Source organism: Camelina sativa, chromosome 11, assembly GCF_030686135.1.
Source record: "Camelina sativa cultivar CO46 ecotype springtype chromosome 11, ASM3068613v1".
In the NCBI taxonomy this organism is placed as follows: domain Eukaryota; kingdom Viridiplantae; phylum Streptophyta; class Magnoliopsida; order Brassicales; family Brassicaceae; genus Camelina; species Camelina sativa.
Genome location: NC_141890.1, coordinates 10,452,448 through 10,469,480, shown reverse-complemented (window position 1 = coordinate 10,469,480; position 17,033 = coordinate 10,452,448). Strand labels below are relative to the sequence as shown.

Here is a 17,033-nt window from a genome sequence, read left to right as displayed (position 1 = left end):
GACCGCGATTTTCAGACGAAATTCTTCATACATTGTTGATGTCATGGAGGAGTCCTTGACAAGTGAGAATCTCTTCTCTGTAGCTGCTCTTGAAAGACTTTCTCATCATTTTTCAAAGATCAAAGGAAACAAATAGCATTCTTTCTTGTTGAAGCCACTATGCTTTAGGCCACAGATTGACAATGTGCAGAGGATTAGCTCTTCTATTTCATTGAAGAATCTCAAAATAGTTTCAGGATTTTCTGATTTATTATAGCTTGTAGTTCTGCACTGCAGATCAAATAAATCTCCAAAGACAGTTATTATTCACTAACCTTTTTACTCAAAATGACCACCAAATTTATACTGCGTACTCTTTTACTTTACCAAATTGTCATAGGTTAAAGCCTTGTTGTTGACACAACATAATAATTATTACTAAAATCGCCGTTGTTGGGGTGAGCCGGAAAACGCTAATTAGAAATTAGTCTGAAAATATATCATATACCTCTTTTAAAATTCAGAATAAATAAGAAATAAGGTTTACACAAATTTGTAAATTTAATTTTGTTACACAAATTCGTAAACTGGTTTTGTTACAAAGCTACTACCAAAGGAGAAACCGAAAGTTCAAAATCATAGAGCAGCAAAGCTCCCTCACTGTCTGCCTTTAGCCGATTTGAGGTGTTTAGTAAGCATCCGTGGTGCAATGGCCATTGACATAAGCTCTTGAAAGAGCAATTTGCATGCGTAAGGAATGTAAACCTGAGAGGATTTAGATGAGAATGGTATTAGACAAGTGAGCGAGCATTAAAGAGTTATAAAGATGAAGATGAAGCACTTAAACAACAATTTAATCGTATTGAAAACTTACCTGAACAATATCTGTTTTGTTCTTGCAGCCTCTGCATTCAAATGAATTCTTCTTCAGATTTGCAATGGCAATGAGCCCACAGACTTCACACACATGTACCCTATACGCATCGCTCTGATCAAACAGCCTCTCTTTCAAGAAGTGAGCAGCACCATGTGCAATCATGCAATCGCGTTCCATCTCTCCAAAACGGAGACCACCATCACGGGATCGCCCTTCAGCTGGTTGTCTTGTTAAGATTTGCACAGGACCTCGCCCACGCGAGTGAATCTTGTCATCAACCATATGCTTCAACCTTTGGTAATACGTTGGTCCAAGGAATATCATAGCTGTGAGTGGTCTGCCCGTGTGACCATTGTACATTCTCTCAAATCCACGCATTTGGTACCCACACTTATGAAGAGCTTTGCTTATATTATCCACCTAAAGACACAAGATTGGTCAAATTTATACTAAGCCAATGCTAACCAAGCAGCTAAGGAAAATGCAAGTTACCGTGACATCTGTAAAAGGAGTTGCATCTCCTTCTTTTCCCATGTGAGCTGCCACTTTTCCCATGATGCACTCAATTAGCTGTCCAATTGTCATTCGAGACGGAATAGCATGTGGATTCACAATAATATCCGGAGTGACACCTTCAACCGTCCAAGGCATGTCCTCCTGCGTGTAGGTCATGCCAACAGTTCCCTTCTGACCGTGTCTACTACTAAATTTGTCTCCAATTTGAGGAATCCGAACGGATCTGACCCTCACTTTCACAAACCTCAAACCATCTGCATTTGTAGTCAATAACACCTACAGAAAGTTCAAAAGTCATAAGATAAAAAACTTTATAATTCCCGATTTACATCAAACAAGATATGATCAGTTTCATAGTTCAATCTTGAAACTTTCTACACTATTAACTGCAAGGAAATACCTGATCCACCATTCCAGTTTCACTATGTCGCAAGCTTATACTATGATCACGTCTAGTGTATCGTGATGATTGTCCTTCAGCCTCATCCTGAGATATTGGAGTGGTTTTTCCAATGATAACATCTTCACCTGTAACTCTAGTACCCTATACCAGAAAAGAAAATCGCATGATATGCTTCTAATATCAATCGCCTAATCATATCAGATAAACCATTAAAGGAACCATAAATAATATACTTACAGGAGGTGCAAGACCATCATCATCCAGTTTATCATAAGAACCATGTCGCATACCCTGTAGCAGAACCCTAAGTGTTAAACTCCACTTAACAGAAAGCACCACAAAGTTTGAACTGTATGTGTCAAAAATTCATACCATTGTACTTGCTCTGTCTGGGCGCCCAAAGTCTTCTTTGACAAGCGTCCCCATTTTTTTCTCCTCATCTCTGCCAGCAGAGAAATTGCAGTATAAATAAATGTAAAGCCCGAAAGCAAATGTCCACAAGTATGGCATACTCACCTGTAAGACCGAAAGAACAGGGATCGGAAGAAACCACGATCTATTGAAGACTGATTCATGATGACAGAATCTTCTTGATTATATCCAGAATAGCAAGAAATGGCAACAATAGCATTCTACACAAGGATAAAAAACAACATTTATGATATTTGATAGACGAGTAAAGATGAATTCTGACAGACTTCTAGCAAAAATAACTCACAATTCCTGCCGGAAGTTGCCTAAAGTGAAGATGCTCCATAGCTCTGGTGGTAACCAGAGGCTTTTGAGGGTAATAGAGAACATAGGCTAAGGTATCCTGGTAAACGGAGCAGTAATATTATTATCATTAGAGCATGTAGTAATGTAACAAAAGATGACAGGAAAGACAACAAATTAAGAGCCTAGAACATACCATGCGAAATTGGTAGTTGGTGACATAAATTCCCATTGCTTGCTTCCCCATGGCAGATTGATATGTATTACGAGGTGACTAAAACATCAAAACGTACAAATCATAGTTAGCATGAAACTGAATTTACATAATGAAATCGCTTCTCACAGAAAAGTCATGTAGAGAGACATACCTGATTATGGTCAGGAAATGGTATAATTGAAGCACAGACACCCAATATCAGAGATGGGTGAATCTCACAATGTGTGTAGTTTTCGGTATACGCCTCGTCTGGGCGGAGTCTAGCTTGAACCAGATCCTACAGTAAATTAAGGAGTGAGATTTCTGCAGAACTTAGTTCACCACAAACTCATTTAATCACATCTTCATCCTATTACTCACACTGATAGTCATGGAAATCATGGTCGTCTCCTCTTCCTCTGTGTCTATGTATTCTATAAAGCCCTTAGCAACCAGATGATGCCAACCATCTTCTTCTGCACTTTCCTGAGTTATGAAAACAAATATTAGTACAATGGAGTTATAACAAGAGGTACTTTGATAACAGTAGTTCTAATTTTACCCTTTGTTGCAGAGCATAGATATCTCTCTTCTTTATTAAGAGCCTCTGATTATCCACAATAAACAACGGACGACTACAACGGCCATAATCAGTGTATATCCGGAGCTCCTTCAGACGTATATCTCTAACTACTCCAACTTCAGTGTTGACATCAACCTGCGAGAGGAAAAAGTAATATGTCACTTCTAGTCTTCTACTAACAGTTGCAATTTATATACTAATATATTTCGAAACGTGAAAGAAATGCATGCTTACCCTTCTTCTCAAACGTCTCAACGTTTTCACCAACATGTCAGGATCTCTGTGAACACCAACCCACATTCCATTCACAAAGATTTTTGTGGCTGTGGGTATAACAGATGGAGATATTTCCTACATTCAAGTTAAGACCTTCAGGAAACCACAAGAATCAAAGAGGCAGAAATTGGGAAGACATTGACAGTGAAATGCTACATACCTCAAAATTCTCAGTACCCCATTCTTCCAAAAATTCCAATATAGGATAAGCAGCTGACCCAACCGTTATATAGACCATGAGAGCCAAGTTTTTCACTAGACCACAAGCCTGGCACAGCAAAGCCACGATGAGCAACGGCTTTATATAAAATCCGAAACACCCATATTTCTATAAATGTTACAATTTTACCTGTCCTTCAGGTGTTTCAGCAGGGCACATCATTCCCCACTGTGAATTGTGCAGTTGTCTTGGTTTTGCCAATTTCCCTGGCAAATCAGACTCGATAAGATTCAGGTGGGATAAACAAAATTACAAGCCAATAGAATTTGCAAGGATATGGATGATAAAGGAACCATGACTAAAATATCGAACAGAGACACTGAGACAAAATAGAAGTGTAGGAGAAGAATGAGGCTTTACCTTCACGTCCTATTGGAGAATTGAGACGCCTCAGATGTGACAAAGTTGAAGCATACGTCAACCGATTAAGAACCTGTTGTGAGTTAAGACTTTAGAGCCATACCGATAATGCTATAAACAAACCATAATAAAACAAAACTGTAAACCTGATAACATAAATCAGGAAATTATTTTAGCTCAAAAAAAGAAGAAACATAGAAATACCAAATATCCTAACCTGAGAAACTCCAGCTCTAGTGCCAGCAGCGTTTGCCTGGCCCCAGTTCCCAGTAGCAAGAGAATATTTCAGGCCAGAGGTAATAGTTTTAGCCTTAATGGCAAATTGAAGATTGACTTCTTTGCCATTGTCAACACACTGTCAAAATGACATGTATCAGACTTCCAAACACAGAATAACAAGTTAGAATTGAAGTCTTCGGCAAAGAGTGACTATGTAAGAGACCTTTTGAACATAAGATCTCACATCCCTTGTTAGCTTTCGGAAAAGCTGCATGTAAAGTAGATGTTAGGTCGGTAAGAGACAAAAAAAACTGATACAAAAATCTCCCGTATACATAATTGTGTGCCAGTAACAAACCATTCTAAAGAGCCCTCCTAGTAAAGGACCAGCAAGATCCAGCCTCTTGTTACCATAATGATCTCTATCATCTTCTGGCCTTCGGCCAAGTGCACAAAGCAGCAACCGATGTACGATATACCTAAAGGGTTATAGCATAATATGAGCAACACAGAAACATTGGAAATCTTAAAGAATACTAGTGAACTAAATACCTACCCAAAATAGTAAGCTTTCTTTGTCTCACAATGTTCCCCAACTCCTACATGAGGAAGCATTTCTTTCTGAAGGATATCTTTCGCATACCTGCAATAATAATGTTGCAATTGCAAACCTCCGATGTGAACATCTCAAAAGTTGACATCTAAGATCAATATGCCCAATTTAATTGGTTTAGATGATCACATACTTTATCCTTTTTTCCTTGGTTACACCAACAGTTGCACCACGTTTCCCAATATAGTCAAGTGCAACCTGAAGCAAAATGAAAGTTATCAACTGATTGCAGGATCAATTCTTCAAGCACCCAACATGAGAACAGCCATAACAAAAAAAAATCATTAACCAAGGAAGGAAAGTGGATACCTGCTGATTTTGAATCACAAAAGCTTCTTCCAAGGAAGGCCTGAGTAACTCCATCATCTGCGTGTCGGCAAAATCATAGCAGATGTGTTCCAAAATGTCCTTATCGGCAACAAATCCCAGCGCACGAAAGACTATGATAATAGGAATTTCTGTTCTGATGTATGGAAGAGTACATCGAATATATTGTCCAGATGAACCCTGCATCCATTAGCCACACAGATAGTGATTTATATACCATCTTTTAGAATTTACAAAAGAATTATCGAGGAATGATATAGTAGAGTTAGACAATTAGTTCTCTTACCCCTTTGGCACTAGCACGAGCAAGCATACGCACAAACATTGTGCTTGGAGGCCTATTTTGGTTCTCAGCCATAGAACGGACTTCACCAACATAAGCGTACTTATTTGGCTGTCTCTTCTTGAACACATAAACATGGTTCGTACTCATCTTCTCCTGAGCAATCAGAACCTTTTCACTGCCATTAATAATAAAGTATCCACCCTGATCATAAGGACATTCTCCAAGCTCTGTCAGATCTTTCTCCGAGTTCTGAAACAAGGTACAATAGCTAGACCGAAGCATGATAGGAACCTAGCAAAACATCAAACAAGACGAAAACATGTGCTCTATCAGAATCGAATAGTAGATCGATGCAGCTTATTAAATTTTGCACAAAGACTAAGTTTGCGCACCTTCCCAATGAAAACTTTAGTAAAATCCTGTGTCTCTGTGACTTCCTCACCATCATGCCCTTTCTTTATAACTCTTTTTGTAACATCGACATACAAAGGAGCAGAATATGTGAGGTTTCTCAACCTCGCGGCCTTGGGAAACAGGGTAGCAGTCTCTCCATCAGACTCTGTCATCATTGGTTTACTCAGATAAATCTGTCCAAAGCTAATTTTGTAGATTGTCTGCAGAAAAAACAGCTATATCAGACATGCAAAAAAAATAGATATCAAACACATCTATATATCAGTTCCCACCAAGCCAAGACTGAATTGAGATTCAACCGATATATCAAACCACTGAAAGGACACCTTGAAAAAGCAAAGAGCCAAACCATTGGATGCAAAAAACTCGAGAAAATCAATGAGATTTGCTACCAGACCCCTCATTGCAACAAAACTGTTCCTAGCGCCAACACTGATTTGTGCTTTAAACCAACAGCTAAATCATTGAATAAAAAGAAAAAAACGGGACACCAATGAGATCAGCTACTCGAGAAAATAAAACCCTAATAGCAACAAAACCATTCAAGCTAGAGTAGATAGTCTGCAGGAAAGAGGTACATCCAAAAAGATACCAAACTCTGCTAAAAACTGATTTGAGCTTCAACAAAAACTCAAAACAACCATAATTACCACCTTGAAAACCAAATAGCTCAAACATTGAGTACAAAGATCAATCTTAGGACGCTAATTAGATCAGCTACTCAAGAAGGAGCAAACCCTAATCGCATCAAAACTTTACAAGCTAAAGTCGAGACACTCAAAACCCACACAGAATTTGGACGCTAATTAGATCAGCTACTCGAGAAGGAGCAAACCCTAATTGCATCAAAACTTCACAAACTAAAGTCAAGACACTCAAAACCCACACAGAATTTGAATTCCCCGTTCGAAACCCTAGAAAAACAAAAAAAAACGAAGGAAACACCGGCGAAACAACCTCCGCAAAATCGGACTGATGGCCAGGATTGTGCTGAGATTCAGGTCGGATCTCGATATCAGCAGACTCATCAACGATTTCTTGCATAGTATTCTGAATAAACTCATCAAACGAATCAAGCTGCTGACGAACGAGACCTTTCTCTTCGAAATAAGCAGATATCACAGCCCACGCGTCCTCCTGGGTAATCTCCTCATCGTCATCGTCTTCTACGTATTGAGGTTCAGGTTCGTATTCGTTGTACTCCATTTTTATCTCACTCACTGAAGATTCAGAGCAGAGCAAAAACACTTCTCAAAATCTCTCTAAGAACAAAAAGAGAGAGAGAGCGACGCAGAGAATGAGACGCAGCCGTGAGGTTGAGAGTTTATAAAAGGCTTTGGGAGAGAGAGGTCGGCTTATTTATTTTCAATAGCCGCTTTAATTTAATATACAGTTCGGTTTGATTCGATGGGATTAGAAAGACGGACCGGGTTCGGTTGTTAGAGCGCTTGGATTGTTAAATGACGGAATTACCCTTGATATATAAAGTTAAGTCCCCCCCAGCTGGATCATTCTTGTGGCGTCAGCGATATTTTGGGAAGAAGAGAGAGACGGAGGAGAGTGAAGGCGGAGGAAGAGACCGAGGGAGAGATGATACCGCGGGCGTCGCCGTGTGGGAAAAAGTGCACGGATACGTATTCAGCGTTTACTCAGCTTCCATGTATGTAATCTCTCGGTTCTTCAATTTTATGTGAATTTTGGAATCGTCTTTGCTTCAGTTAGTTTTCGTGTTCTTGGTTGGTTCGTTCGTTTTGATGTTTTCGTTTCGAGATGATGATGATAAGAATCTCTTGTTGGAGCTCTGGTATATTGGGTTTTGATTTGGATTGTTGATTGATTTCTTTGATCGAGTAGTAGGTAGGGTTTCTTCGTTTTTGTTTGGAATTGAATTGGGAACTGTAAAAATTTGTATCGTTGATTGATGTCTTTATACATTAGCCTTAATTAGTTGTTGGCGCATTCTAATTTCATACGAATTTGCTGAACATTTTGGTAAAGAATCACTTCTTTGGTTAGATTGGTCTAGAGATGACTCATAGTTGTAGTTGCAAGTATTTAAGAACACTCACTGTATTGCTTCTTGATTGAATAAATGTAAACTAAAGAATGCGGAACATATCTACCAATTATAAGTTAGAAGGGGTTATACTTATGCAGAGTTCTTAGAGCTTTTCTATCATGTTGGGTTCTGTGAGATATCCTAACAGAGAAGTAAGAAGAGAGGGAGTTGTAGTTTGAGAACATAAATAACTCTGTGCCGTATCATAGATGCCTCTGTGCCGTTGTTGCTGTTGTGGACCATCTACATATGTGTACTTTAGCTGCTAAAATGGGGTTGGTTTGGCTATTTATTCTTTGATCTCTCAATTTCATTTATGGTCACAAAAGCTAGCTGAATCAAATTTATCTTCCATGTTGATCATAGCAATCTGTTTGTTCTTTCGCTTTGACATCATTTCAGACACTGATGATAATTCTTGAATCTGTGTAGGGAGAGTATTCTGCAAAAAGGGTTGTGATGCCGATAGTGACTCATGGGAAGATTGTAAGCATTTCTTTTTGATCTCTGAAATCCATAATGAAATTTGTTAATGTATTGGGGAGGCAGGAAGATTTGTCCTCACTAGACACTAGGCAACATCATAAAACCAAACTTGTCTCCTATATTTACATATGTTCATGAAAATATCTTCTCTTTTCAGGTTTAAGTTTCCAAGTTAATGAATTGGTGTAATAGTAGTGTAATCTCTATAGGTGTAGGAGACTGCAGTGAAATATGCTACAAAGATCCTGTGGTAAAAGACCGACCATGGACTGCAGTTATAGATCGTTCTCCTGGAGATGCCAAATACTCTGAGGTATTCACACTCTTCTTCAGTAAAGAGATATAGACTGAACCGTGTCTAACTTGTTTTTACATTGTTTTATAAATTTCAGAATTGCTTTCACGCATGTGTTGCAGGCTGTGGTTACAAGGTTTGTTTCCTTGCTTCGGCCGCTTTCAGTTTGATGTCTTTGCAAATTTTTTTGTTCTTTGAACGTGTGTGGCTATTTGTGTCATCTTGCAGTTTGATGTTGAAGCTGAGATAGTCAATAAGGTGAAACCAAAGAGACCTCCACCACCACCGCCAAAGCCACAACCACCACCAAGGTCTCAAAAACCAATGCAACCTTCTACTGAGGATGTTCCTGCAACTTCAGCTTGACATATCACATATAACCATCAAAGGCTAACAATTGAAACTCCTCAATTTTTGGTATCTAACAAGTGAGGGAGTATTAATGTTCAAGGTAGCCAACTCAAAGCAATTGGTCCACAATCCATTTTCTTGATAGCTTGTAATGGAGATTGTAGAGTGTATTAGTGGGACTCGTCCCGTGGATGTCCTTATGATTGTTTTTGGTCTCTAAGGCATATTAATGAAATAGAACATCACAAAGAGCTCAATCAAGTTCATGTTCTTAAATCTTAACTCTTAGCTCCGACCTCCCATTTGACCAGTCGAACTAAATTCTTAAACAAACTTCTCAAGGCAAAAGGTTAGAACATATGTTTAACAAATTAGTGTAGTTTTGTGGTGTTTTTTTTTTTTTTTAATATATGATGAAAATTCATCAAAATCATTAAACATGAAATTAAAATTTATGTCACTTAAAAATTCATTTATAATACTTTTCACTTTTAAATATCTTTTCTGGTTTGTAAATATATATTTTATTTTCCTTTTTTGGTCTTATTATTCAAGATTACTAATATTAATTCAATAGATAGATCAATTATAATTAGACATGTGTCCTCATGTCGTAGACAATTCCTGTTTTCTAATAAGGTAAGTTTTTTTTTTTTTTTGGTTGATATAATATTTTCCTTACTATAATGATTTTACAAAAATGGAAGAATATGCCGTTAAAAAAAAATGGAAGAATATCTCACATTTTTTGTTACGTTTCCATTAAAAAGGTTTCTTAACATACAAAAATCTTTCCTTTTTCAATGGACTCCCATACATATAATCAACCAAAACATTTTGTAACTAATATTATTATTTTCTCGGAAACCCTTCCAAGTTTTTAATTTCTTCTTAACGCGAAAGCATCCCTACGCACAAGCAAAGTTTTCAGCAGCTCTAGAAGGAAAAAACAAAAAATCATGGCTGATCCTACCGAATCCACCGTCATGACGATGGCGGTGACCACCACGCCGACGTCAGATTTAGCTCTCACAAATCTTGCATATTGCTCTCCGTCTGATCTGCATTGCTTCGCTGTTCCCGGAACCATTGATCTCTTCTTAGCTAACGTCGGAGAAGTCTTTGTTTTATCAATCTCATATCCTTTTATTTTACACTCACCTTTGGTTATAAGTACCGTAAAATTTGATTATTTACCATAACACATCTTAAAAACTCGTTATTCAGTTGTTATATATTTGTTGATCTTAACTGGTATATACTGGACATGAGAGTATTTCTGATGGAAGCATTGCTCTGAATTCGATTCAACGACGACATGCTAGAGTTTCTGCTGGTGACATTGTTTCTCTAACAAGGTAAAGATGCCACAAAAAGCTTTCTTTGTTAATTACCTCTCAGTGCTCTTTTTTGTTTTCCCTTTGAATCTGAATTGACTGATTTGTTCTTGCAGATTTATTCCTCCAGAAAACTTCAACTTGACTGTTTTGACAGTTGACTTAGAATTTGTAAGAAAAGGGACTAGAAACGAACAGATCGATGCCACTCTTCTCTCAACTCAACTGAAGAGTAAATTCATTAACCAGGTAGATTTTTGGGTTATTAGTGTGTGATAATTGTGGATCATATATAGTTGAAGAATCTTGTCTTTGCGATCATGCACTAACTCTTTTGGAACTTATTATTTCGTGTGTTTATTTCTTGTTTAGACCATGCAATGACGTCATAATTTTCTGGTTATTTGAACAAATTTAGGCGTATGTGTATATGTATATGCAGGTCCTGACAGTAGGCCAGAGAGTTACATTTGAGTATCATGGAACTAATTACATTTTTACGGTCAATCGAGCTGTTGTAGAGGCTGATGATGTGAACCAAACTAATGGTATCGAAAGAGGGGTGATTTGTAAGGATACATATTTAGTGTTTAAAGCATCAAGCGCTAGTGGCATAAAGGTTTGTTTTTGATTAATCTTATATTATTTTTACTTAGATTGTTAATTATTTTATTACCAATCGATTTGACAATTTGCTAGCATTTACATTAACAAAAAAAAAAAAGTATGTTTTGATGTGTGACTTGCTATGATTCCGATTTCATTGTGTTAAATTTGAGTTTTGTAACTTTGTATATACAGATTGTCAACCAACGAGAATCTGTTACAAGCAAGATATTTAAAGAAAGGGAGTTTAACCTTCAATCGCTCGGTATAGGTGGTTTAGGTGCAGAGTTTGTTGCAATATTTCGAAGAGCTTTTACTTCTCGTATACTACCTCGCGATGTCATGAACAGGTGGTTGTCTGATTCTGACCTCCAACTGTTTCAAAAATGCCAATTTCTTGCTGTTCTATGTATTATTTTCCTTGTAAGTTTATTGTTTTGATCTTGCAGAATTGGGGCAAAGCATGTTAAAGGAATGCTTCTTTTTGGACCTCCCGGTACTGGTAAGACTTTGATGGCACGCCAAATTGGAAAAATGCTGAACGGAAAGGAGCCAAAGGTTAATTTTTTATCTCTTACCCTTTCAAAAGAAAATAATTTACTCACCAGGCAAAAAAACAGAAGTATATATGAGAACGCACAACGCGTCTATAGATTGTGTTTTTTAATATATGATGCCTTAAACTTTTATTGACATAATAGATCGTTAATGGTCCTGAAGTGCTAAGCAAGTTCATCGGCGAGACAGAAAAGAATATAAGAGACCTGTTTGCTGATGCTGAAAATGACCAGAGAACACTTGGTGCGGATTAATAATATTCTTTTTTACCTTGATTATATTTTGTGCTTTATTTTTAGGGTTGTGTTAATATGTTGGAATTCTTAATTTAACTTTTCAGGTGATGCTGGTGAGCTACATATCATTATTTTCGATGAAATTGATGCTATTTGTAAGGTACATAATATTTTGGCATTCTTAATTTAACATTACGTACTCGTTTTTTAATCTGAGTAAAGTTAGTGTGTTAATTGTATATGCTTGGCTAATTTTCAGTCAAGAGGGTCAACCAGGGATGGGACAGGTGTCCATGATGGTATTGTAAACCAGCTCCTGACAAAGGTCAACCATCAAATTAGCTATTGCCTAATATTCTCTGTCTATTTCAAATGTTTTTCAAATATGGCTAACCCGTTTGTGTCTGCTATTCAGATAGATGGTGTTGAGGCTTTGAACAATGTTTTACTAATTGGAATGACAAATAGAAAAGATATGCTTGATGAAGCTCTTTTAAGGTCTAGTTCTGCATCCTTGTGCTGATTATTATATCGTTTCATTTTATTTTCCTATTATTTCTGAGCTAGTTTTACATGTTTGGCTTATAACTCTTTTTCTACTTTTTATGAATTACTCCTACAGACCTGGAAGATTAGAGGTTCATATTGAGATTAGTCTTCCCGACGAAGTTGGACGTTTACAAATTCTTCAGATTCATACAAAAAAAATGAAGGATAATTCTTTTCTTTCTCCTGATGTCAATCTCCAAGAACTTGGTATACCTTTTGCATTTGTATTAATGTTTAAGATATAAATATGAATGACACTTTATTGACATGATTTATCTAATTTTAAAGCTGCAAGGACAAAGAACTACAGTGGTGCTGAGCTTGAAGGTGTAGTGAAAAGTGCAACATCATATGCTTTCAATAGACAACTGAGCATGGAAGATCTAACAAAGCCCGTGGATGAAGAAAATATTAAAATTACTATGGATGATTTTCTTCAAGCATTACTCGAGGTTAAGCCTGCATTTGGAGCCTCTTCGAACGATCTTGAACTCTGCAGGTAATATAAAATTTGTTTTTTTAGTTATCAATTTTCCAAAACTATATTTCTCTAGATCTAGGGTATTTTTGTTTTTGTTTCCTGTAGTCCACTCAAAAAAAAAAATTTGGACCCTTTTCTCACGTAAAATTTTGTTTTTTTTTTCAAAATTTGGACCCTAAATGTTAACTAAAAAAACCCAAAAGTTTAATGGAACATGCACATATGCACGCCCAAGACATGCACAGAACCGGACATGTATATATATATATATATATAATTGCATTATCTGTAAAAGAAATATATATGGCTTGTAGTTCTGATTATTTGATCTATTTTACAAACATTTATATGCTTATAGACCTCAGGGATTTGTGGATTGTGGTGATCGGCAAAAGCTAATCTACGAAAGAGTCATGTTTCTTGTTGAGCAAGCTAAAGTCAACGAAAGAAGTCGTCTAAGCACTTGCCTTCTTTATGGACCTAGTGGAAGGTAACTAAATCATTTCAAAATGCGTTTATGTTTAGCGTTTTGCTTCTAGCATTTGCTGATTTTTAAGCTTCTTTGGTCAGTGGGAAAACTGCGTTGGCCGCGACCATTGGCATCAACAGTGACTTCCCATATGTCAAAATAGTAAGTACAAGTTAGTCATTCGAACCTTAACAAAAATTCGTTTTTTTCCCATTTTGTTTGATATTTTGTTTCACTACATTGGCAAGGTCTCTGCACAGTCTATGAATGGCCTTCATGAGAGCAAAAAAAGCGTACACATTACCAAGGTCCTTAGCTTTTTAAAGCTTTCTAGTTTCTTTTATTTTTGTGCTTTTTAGTTTATTTATCTACTATAACTAACATTGTGTTTAAAATGAGAATAGGTCTTTGAAGATGCATACAAATCACCACTAAGCATAGTTATCCTTGATGATATTGAAAGGTCAATCACACTATTATCAAGCTCTTATTTTCGCATACTTTGTGATTTTTATTCTTGCGGAGCTCAGATGTATATATGTCTATAATATTTTAGGCTTTTGGAGTACACCGAAATTGGACCGCGATTTTCAAATGAAATTCTTCATACATTGTTGAACTTTCTCAAACAGTCTCCTCCACGGGTATGTAGATATTATTTATTGCGTATAATGGTTGCAAAATCTAGTTCACTACGGTAGAAAGTTATATTGTAAATCTTTTCTTTTCTTTTTGATAGGGAAGCAAACTTGTTGTACTTGGTACAACCAGTGAAGTAGCGTTCTTAAAATCTGTTGGTTTGCGTAAAGCTTTCTCTGTTACATACAATGTTCCGTTATTGAGGACACAGGATGTTCATAAGGTAATCTATGGTTTTTTTGAGCCAACGCTCAAGGCATGCGTGCGAGCTTAACTTTTAGAATCCAGGCTAAAAGTTAACAGGATCACACCGTCCTAATCCTAGTTTCTAACATGTTTTTATGATTCATCAGGTGCTAAAGCACTTAAACGTGTTCTCAGAAGATGATATTGAAGAAGCTTCGGAGGCCCTTGACGATGTATGCACTCAGTAATCTTATTGGTTATTGGATATTATTAGATCACTGCTTCTAAGTAAACATTTTCTTATATCTTTTTCAGACTCCAATTAAGAAACTATACCTTCTTACGGAGATGGCATCTCAAAGAGATGGCAGGTCCAAAGAGCCGATCTACAACAGGAAGGAGAAACTCAACATCAGTCATTTCTTAGATTGTCTTCAAGAAGTTACCAACGACATATGAAATTGCCGTTAATCATTTAAGACATACTTAGTTCGTATTGGATTATTAAAATCGATTTCTTTTTAAAAAACTGGATTTTAAAATCAGTTCAGTTTCCAGTTTTTATCGTCTTATATACATTATACCATAAAAACTGTGACTAGTTAAGGACGATTGATTTTTTAATTTCTTTGTAACAATTCTTGAGTTTGAGTACATTACCTTCTACGAAATTGTATTGAAGTAATCCTAACAACTTAAGAGCAAATTGACTTTTGAAAAAATGGTTCATGTCATCTTGTGTCTTAATGACGGATATATAGAGATCACATAATTTCGTTTTTTTTTTTGAAAATTTGCGTGTGCATATACGTACGACGTAAACACACCATTTTAAAAGCATTCAATACACATATCTAGTAATTGTTTGTTTGCAATTTTCTTAAACAAAAGGTACGCAAATGCTTTCTTCGCCGCGCGCATATTAAAATGATTTTAAAATGGTTTCCTCTCTATTATTCGCAAAATGACCACCTTAATTAGAAACTTTCTGTTTCATTGATAGAGAAATGTTGGGGTACAAATGTGCTTTACACACAAAAACTCAGCTGAGAATAAGCTAACCGAGAATATAGACTTAACCATAATAAACTGGTTAATTACATTTGGTAGCCTTCGTGTAAAGTTTTTTATTTTTCATAAAATTTCTGGTGATATAAATCTTAGTAATTCGGATACATAGCCAACAACAACATCGGAATCTGGGGTGAAAAATCTTAACAAACATAAGAAAAGAGAAGAGGAGATTAAGGATAAGAGGATCGGAACCAGAGCATGAGCAGGTCTTGAAACGTCGGAATGTGATTCCTAGCCAATCATGTGTTGTGAATCCTCCTATCAAGCTGAGGGAAAAGAGCTTCCATGAAATGCGAATGCCAGTGAAGATGAGTACACTATGGTACACCGCGGAATAATTTTTTATATCTTATTATATAAATATTGATTCTCAAAGTTAGTAATTCACCAGATTGTGACACGTGTTAGTTTTAATGATTAGAGATTAAAGTTAAAAACTCACCAAATAATGATACATGTCAATTTTAAAGATTAAATATCAAAGTTAATAACTCATCAGATCGTGACACGTGTCAATTTTAACGATAAAAAATAACAGTTTTCAAATTTAGTAAAACAAAGCATAAGATAATTGTAATCTTATTATATTAAAAAACAACTAAGATAAATATACTATGTGCCATCCATATCAAAGTTTCACTGTTACAAAGATTCTCAACCACTATATGGTAAAATAAATATACTATGTGCCATCCATATTTGGTCGTATAATTATACTATATAACCTAACACATTAAATTTGATGTCTTTGTTTGCACAAAAATAAATAAATAAATAAATTTAATGTCTCTATGGTTAGCCAATTTCGGACACTGAGTACTGCAACAAGATTTGTGAAGGCACATGTGAAGAAAACAAAGATCATGAATAACCAATTGGCAGCTAGAATTGAAATCTGAACTAATATTTTTATTATATTAAAAATCTTATTATATAAAGTTGTGTTTTCAAATTAGTCATTAACATGATCATGACATGTGTCAAATACATTGATGAGATGTTGACACGTGTCAAAAAATTATTATTTTTTAAAACAACTAATTAAGAAAATAACAACAAATCTAAATAAAATTTACATGTTTATATCTTAAAAAAATTTCTAAATCAAAAAAGAAAATTAACAAACTTAATCTATTTTCCATTGTGTGTTACTTATATTATACATGTTTTCTCAATAAGATTTTGACATATATAAATAAAAAAGTAATTCACTAAGCATGTATATTATTATTAATAAATAAATAGTGAATAACAAATTTAAAAAGAATAACATAAGTTATGTCTAAATAATTATTTGTTTTTGAAACATAATAGGACAGCTAATTAAGAAAATAACATTATATCTACATAACATTACATGTTTATATCGAAACTTTGATCTTTGATTTTTTTTCTGATATAATTTTGTCGATCTATTGCGTGGGTCTTTGATTCGTGCGGGTTTTTCAATGGAAGCTATCAGATGCAATGAAATGAAATTGAAGTATATAAGCCCGTTAATTTAATCGAGGATAGAGACACTGATGGAGGTTCCAAAAGTGATTCTACAGTTAGTAGCATTATAAGTTTGGAAGATAAGTCGGTCGTTGATTTTTTTGGTCAAAATATAGAGTTGTTTTTCTGAATAATGTTGATGATTCTGGTACTGAAACAAGAGCTGCTTGATCGAGTAATTGAGAAGCGGTTTCAAATTTGAGAAGTTGGAATGGTATACCATTTTAAAA

At 35.8% G+C, this 17,033-nt stretch overlaps 3 protein-coding genes across 4 annotated transcripts; 2 read left to right on the top strand and 1 right to left on the bottom strand.

Annotated features, from left to right (window-relative positions):
• Positions 1–463: 463 nt before the first annotated feature.
• LOC104722881 (DNA-directed RNA polymerase II subunit 2) lies at positions 464–7,675 on the bottom strand. The gene is made up of 25 exons (XM_087472067.1): positions 6,941–7,675; positions 5,962–6,183; positions 5,570–5,860; positions 5,266–5,463; positions 5,090–5,154; positions 4,900–4,986; positions 4,702–4,822; positions 4,567–4,611; positions 4,342–4,479; positions 4,125–4,197; positions 3,894–3,970; positions 3,705–3,812; positions 3,503–3,619; positions 3,248–3,403; positions 3,067–3,171; positions 2,858–2,983; positions 2,686–2,763; positions 2,494–2,589; positions 2,292–2,407; positions 2,148–2,217; positions 2,013–2,066; positions 1,773–1,916; positions 1,349–1,648; positions 854–1,276; positions 464–744 (listed from the first exon to the last, which is right to left on the bottom strand). Exons 1-25 carry the CDS (start codon positions 7,187–7,189, stop codon positions 637–639), a joined length of 3,567 nt encoding a protein of 1,188 aa, XP_087328193.1. The 5' UTR covers positions 7,190–7,675; the 3' UTR covers positions 464–636.
• On the top strand, positions 7,504–9,450 carry LOC147933824 (uncharacterized). 2 transcript variants are annotated; one of them, XM_087472069.1, is made up of 5 exons: positions 7,504–7,643; positions 8,475–8,528; positions 8,686–8,841; positions 8,921–8,959; positions 9,052–9,450. In XM_087472069.1, exons 3-5 carry the CDS (start codon positions 8,704–8,706, stop codon positions 9,187–9,189), a joined length of 315 nt encoding a protein of 104 aa, XP_087328195.1. In that variant the 5' UTR covers positions 7,504–7,643; positions 8,475–8,528; positions 8,686–8,703; the 3' UTR covers positions 9,190–9,450. The 2 variants fall into 2 exon arrangements, with proteins under 2 accessions (XP_087328195.1, XP_087328194.1); XM_087472068.1 differs by having other exon boundaries at positions 7,510–7,643; positions 8,738–8,841.
• Positions 9,451–9,924: 474 nt separating this feature from the next.
• On the top strand, positions 9,925–14,873 carry LOC104722879 (vesicle-fusing ATPase-like). Its single transcript, XM_010441132.2, has 20 exons — positions 9,925–10,312; positions 10,437–10,532; positions 10,628–10,760; positions 10,954–11,130; positions 11,313–11,467; positions 11,567–11,675; positions 11,819–11,918; positions 12,016–12,071; positions 12,171–12,236; positions 12,327–12,409; positions 12,534–12,667; positions 12,749–12,959; positions 13,300–13,431; positions 13,512–13,572; positions 13,659–13,718; positions 13,815–13,873; positions 13,967–14,054; positions 14,150–14,272; positions 14,403–14,468; positions 14,551–14,873. Exons 1-20 carry the CDS (start codon positions 10,134–10,136, stop codon positions 14,692–14,694), a joined length of 2,232 nt encoding a protein of 743 aa, XP_010439434.1. The 5' UTR covers positions 9,925–10,133; the 3' UTR covers positions 14,695–14,873.
• Positions 14,874–17,033: the final 2,160 nt, after the last annotated feature.

What these genes read in the sequence shown, in the direction of transcription:
- LOC104722879 (XM_010441132.2), top strand. Translation starts at nt 10,134, where the DNA reads ATGGCTGATCCTACCGAATCCACCGTCATGACGATGGCGGTGACCACC. An exon ending in TAAACCAGCTCCTGACAAAG is followed by an intron (nt 12,237 to 12,326) that starts GTCAACCATCAA and finishes TCTGCTATTCAG; the next exon opens with ATAGATGGTGTTGAGGCTTT. An exon ending in AAAGCGTACACATTACCAAG is followed by an intron (nt 13,719 to 13,814) that starts GTCCTTAGCTTT and finishes AAATGAGAATAG; the next exon opens with GTCTTTGAAGATGCATACAA.
- LOC104722881 (XM_087472067.1), bottom strand. Translation starts at nt 7,189, where the DNA reads ATGGAGTACAACGAATACGAACCTGAACCTCAATACGTAGAAGACGAT. An exon ending in TTGTGATTCAAAATCAGCAG is followed by an intron (nt 5,155 to 5,265) that starts GTATCCACTTTC and finishes ATTTTGCTTCAG; the next exon opens with GTTGCACTTGACTATATTGG. An exon ending in CATTTCCTGACCATAATCAG is followed by an intron (nt 2,764 to 2,857) that starts GTATGTCTCTCT and finishes TTGATGTTTTAG; the next exon opens with TCACCTCGTAATACATATCA.
- LOC147933824 (XM_087472068.1), top strand. Translation starts at nt 7,574, where the DNA reads ATGATACCGCGGGCGTCGCCGTGTGGGAAAAAGTGCACGGATACGTAT. An exon ending in TAGTGACTCATGGGAAGATT is followed by an intron (nt 8,529 to 8,737) that starts GTAAGCATTTCT and finishes TAATCTCTATAG; the next exon opens with GTGTAGGAGACTGCAGTGAA. An exon ending in TTGCAGGCTGTGGTTACAAG is followed by an intron (nt 8,960 to 9,051) that starts GTTTGTTTCCTT and finishes GTCATCTTGCAG; the next exon opens with TTTGATGTTGAAGCTGAGAT.